This window comes from Myotis brandtii, unplaced genomic scaffold (assembly GCF_000412655.1).
Source record: "Myotis brandtii unplaced genomic scaffold, ASM41265v1 scaffold179, whole genome shotgun sequence".
Classification (NCBI taxonomy): domain Eukaryota; kingdom Metazoa; phylum Chordata; class Mammalia; order Chiroptera; family Vespertilionidae; genus Myotis; species Myotis brandtii.
Genome location: NW_005356635.1, coordinates 1,137,274 through 1,141,768, shown reverse-complemented (window position 1 = coordinate 1,141,768; position 4,495 = coordinate 1,137,274). Strand labels below are relative to the sequence as shown.

General features: G+C 38.5%; 1 protein-coding gene across 1 annotated transcript in view; it reads right to left on the bottom strand.

Moving 5' to 3' along the window:
• RBM11 (RNA binding motif protein 11) overlaps positions 1–4,360 on the bottom strand; it is an 11,829-nt gene extending 7,469 nt beyond the window's left edge. The window contains exons 1-2 of the mRNA XM_014537465.1: positions 4,352–4,360; positions 598–760 (exon numbers count right to left, since the gene is read on the bottom strand). Of these exons, the coding sequence (XP_014392951.1) occupies positions 598–760; positions 4,352–4,360 (172 nt within the window). The remainder of the gene's footprint in view (positions 1–597; positions 761–4,351) is intronic.
• Positions 4,361–4,495: the final 135 nt, after the last annotated feature.

The following is a 4,495-nucleotide window of genomic DNA, read 5'->3' as shown; positions in this document are numbered from 1 at the left end:
CAAGCAAGCCTCCCTGTTCGCTTCAAGCTGCCTGGCTGCCAGCCGCCATCTTGGCTGGCAGTTAATTTGCATATCACCCTGATTAGCCAATGGGAAGGGTAGCGGAGGTATGGCTAATTACCATGTTTCTCTTTTATTAGATAGGATTAGCAACGACAAAAGGATGAGCAAATATTTTTGCTATATAAAAGCTAGAATTGTGTGTCTCCAGTTCATTTAAATTTTGCTTAATTTATAATAGCCAATAGCAACTATCATAGATATTTGCTGGCTGATACTAAAATAGAACATTAAAATTTTTAATACAGAAGCAATGCAATAGGGTTGGCAATGTAATTGGCAATACTAACTACTAGTAATTACATACTATTATGAATTAAACATGTGTTTTGAGAAAATTTGGTACATTGTTTGCGGGTAGTTTTTATCACACGCTCTACTACTTACAGACAACGTAAAACGTATAAATACGTTTCCCGCATACAATGTGTTAATAGAGACTATGGGAGCACTTTTTTGGTCTTTGCTATATAGAAAACAAAATGCTTACACTTCTGAACTCACCAACAATAATAAAACTCACTTGGATAGACCTACTAAATCGACACTGCACATTAATTGGTCTTTCATGTAAACGAATTCCATTCAGCAAAGCTATGGCATAAGACACTGATTCTGGGTGTTTAAAGCAGACAAATCCAAAGGACTTCGGCTTTCCTTCTCTGTCTTTGCATATAGTCACTTTGGTTAATGGCCCAGCCTAGAAAAAACTTAAAAATTATTTTCTCATAAATCTAAAGTTGTTTTTCACAAATAACTCAAGTACATTTAGTTTTAGATTTTAAAAAATCTGTTAGCAATAACAGCTTTATGTAGTTCTGGTAATAATCGATTTTCCTAACAATTAATATTACACTTCATCACACTTTCTTGGTACTTTCTGGCTCATCAAGAAACATTTATGGTGTTAAGAATAGGAAATTGCCCTAACCGGTTTGGCTCAGTGGATAGAGCGTCGGCCTGCGGACTCAAGGGTCCCAGGTTAGATTCCGGTCAAGGGCATGTACCTTGGCTGCGGGCACATCCCCAGTGGGGGGCGTGCAGGAGGCAGCTGATCAATGTTTCTCGCTCATCGATGTTTCTAACTCTCTATCCCTCTCCCTTCCTCTCTGTAAAAAATCAATAAAATATCTATAAAAAAATAGGAAATTATAGGTAATGGGAAATTCTAGGGAATAGGTCCAAATTTTGAAAGGAATACTATAATACCCTTCAATTAGGTTTAATAAAACAATTTAGAGAGCATTTACCAGTGTATAACTAAAAAATGAAATGACAAACCCAATATTGGTTGAGTTATGACAAAAAACAAAACTGGTAAAAATTTATCACAGCCTAATTTTTTCTGTAAGAAGTTTTTTCATCAAGAAATGTTTTAATATATAGTGGATTATTTATAATTAGTGAAAAATCAGAAAGGCTCTAAATCCAACTGGAGAATGTTATTCCGTGGTGCATTATTAAAATACTAGAGGCCCAGTGTACAAAATTTGTGAAGGGGGTGGGTGGTGGTGGTGGTCCCTCAGCCTGGCCTGCAACGACGCCAGAGTCCCTTGCCCCGGCCTCCGGCCCGAGGCCCCTCCCCTCCCCTCAATCCACACAGCAGGGACCCCTTCCCTCCACGCTGCTGGGGCACGGACGCTGGGCTCGCATTGCCAGGGCGATGTCACCAGCATCCTGCCCCAGCCACTATGGGCACTGCCACCTTTGTCGCAGAGTGATGGTTAATTTACACATTACTCTTTTATTAGATAGAATCATATATGGACATATTCAATATGTAATATTGAACCTGTCATTAGAAATATGGAGTAAAAAAGTGGAGTCAAATATTATAAAACAAATAATTTTGTTAATTATACTAGTAACTAAGAAAAAGTTTGCATCACCATGGTAATGATCAGAGGAGGGAAATACATAAACAGCTAAGTTTGATAATGAAGGGCTCAAACTTTTAAATTGTACCATAATTAAAACTGATTGCTTTTCTCTGTAGAGATGGATAATTGTAGTAAGAAACTGCTTTTAATCTGAAGAAAAATGTTAATTATCCTCTTTCAAATGATGCTGTATTTTAGGATTCAGTTTTCTTTTCATTCTCTGCTTTCTCATGAACTAGCTCGTCCTCCCTTCTGGCTTCAAGGATCACTTCATCAAAAAATCTATTTTTTTCCTACTGATTTTCTTCTTTTGTGCCTCTTTCTAAGAGACAGTCTCCTGGAGACTTCCATGTGATTGTACTTCAAACTCAACATTTTGAAACTTAATTCATTATCTTTCCCCTGGAAATCTATACTCCATTCCTTAGTTAAAAGTACAAAGATATTAAACCTTACTTTCTCACTTCAAAGGATAATCAGAAATTTGAAAGACACTAGTAAAAAGATAAATGCAGGGTAATAAAACCAATTTTAGTCAGTACTTTTCTACCACTGGTATTAAATATATGAAATCACAAAGAGACAGAATATCTTAAATGCTTTGAATTTTATAAATTCAAAGATATGCCAAAGCATGTTGAAAGATAAAATTCAACAAGAGATGTGCTTGTAGCAACAATCACATTAGCTTAATCTTTTTATAGAAATAAAATACATTAATAGTGTTGTAGTTGTCAAGATTTGCTGGTTGGCTGGGTTGAAGCCGTTCTAAAAGATACCTCACTTTAGCAACTTCTCCTAGAACAGTGATCAACCTTTTTCTTCTTAAGACACACATAAACTAATTACTAAAATTGTGCACACACCAAAAAATATATTTTTTACCAATCTGATTTTAAAAAATTGTTATAATTTTGATTCATTCACACCAGATGCCTGTTGTTGTGTTGGCTGTTGTCATTTTTTTATTTGACAATCTAAGGGGAAAGAAGTCAGTGCCCCTGACTAGTCAGGCACTGCATGTTTTAAAATTCTTGTGGCAGAGGTGGAAAATCGCTGTTCTAGAATAGAAAAGGACGTAGGCAAAATAAAAACATATGCTTGGTTGCCTTATCGTTAGAAAAGATGAATATTTTGTTTGGGTAGACATCATAAAAAATGAGACTATAGATCCAGTCCTTACTGAGTAGAAATAACATGTGCATGGGGGCCTTCATGCCTTATTCCTCCCACCCCTCCTTTGTTTTTGGAGGCTCAACATAAAAAAGCCTTCTGGAGAAAAAGAATGATTAAGTTTCCCAACCCCCCTCTCTCCCTCCCTTTCCTCTCCCTTCCTTCTGTTTTTTTTAGAGTGACAAGTTCTAATGATATTGGGGGTGGGGTGGGGTGGGTATAACTATAGGAAAAAGACAAGTATTAGAGCAGATTTTAAAAAGCAAGTTTTAAAAGATGGCAAGTTATTGGAAGGATAAGCTTAAAAGGCTTATACTTCATATTTTTCAAATATTAAAAAGGTTTATGTCCAGGACAGGAAACTGTATTCCTGGAAGGGACTGTCTCCATCAAATTGTATCTACTAGTATAATTAACAGAGGGGAACTTTAGTTCAGAGGCAAAGGGCCTTTCAAAAACTAAATGAAGAACCCTTTTCCTGGCTGCTACTATACTTACTCATGGAAATTTAGGTTTTGCTATTGTCTCAATGGGAACTTGTCCTTATTCTGATAGGGGAACTCCCTCTTCCCTGATTTCTCTTGATGGTAGTATTAGCAGTACTGTCAGCAGTGGTGGCAGCAGCACACACTGAGTGCCGGGCTCAGTAGTTCTACCTGGATGCATTTATTTAATCTTCACACATCATATTGGAGATACTATTGCGCCCGAGCAACATTTCAGGAAATCGAGGCACTGATATTCAGTTACTTGCCCAAGGTCACATTGCTGACGTCAGAACTCACACTTAAAAACAAACAAACGAAAAACTTGGCTATACTATCCATCCCGCTCTTCTGTCGATTATCCCAAATCCTGGCAATTAATTTTGTCTTCCCTTTTTAAAAGACCAAAGTCTACCTCTTAAACTGTATGCTTAGTACCTCACTTAGTGTTTGCCATGTAATTCTGGGTCTTTAAACGACGGAATGAACGGTTGAATGAGTATATCCCTTTCGCAAGTGAGACCCAGGTGTACAGAATAGGAATAGGTGTTTACAGGAGGCAAGAGGCTCAATCCTGGAGGCAGCAGGTCTGGGATATTTCTGGGTCTTCCGAGCATGAGATAAAAGGAACCGACCAGGGAATTAACTGGTCACAGTCATGACTTAGCTGAGCAGATCACCTCAAATCTCACTTATCAGACACCTCCACATAAAAGGGCCTGCGGATAAAGTAACGGGTGGGGAAACATTTACAAATCCCATTTCGCGGGATGTGAGGCGTGAGAACGCTATTTTATCGCCTGAAGCAGTGACAGGGCGGTGCTCTGTCCTCGCTGAGCACAGCGCAGGCCCCGCAGCCTCCGCGCAGCCCTCCCCCAGGGCGGGGCCCATCACTGC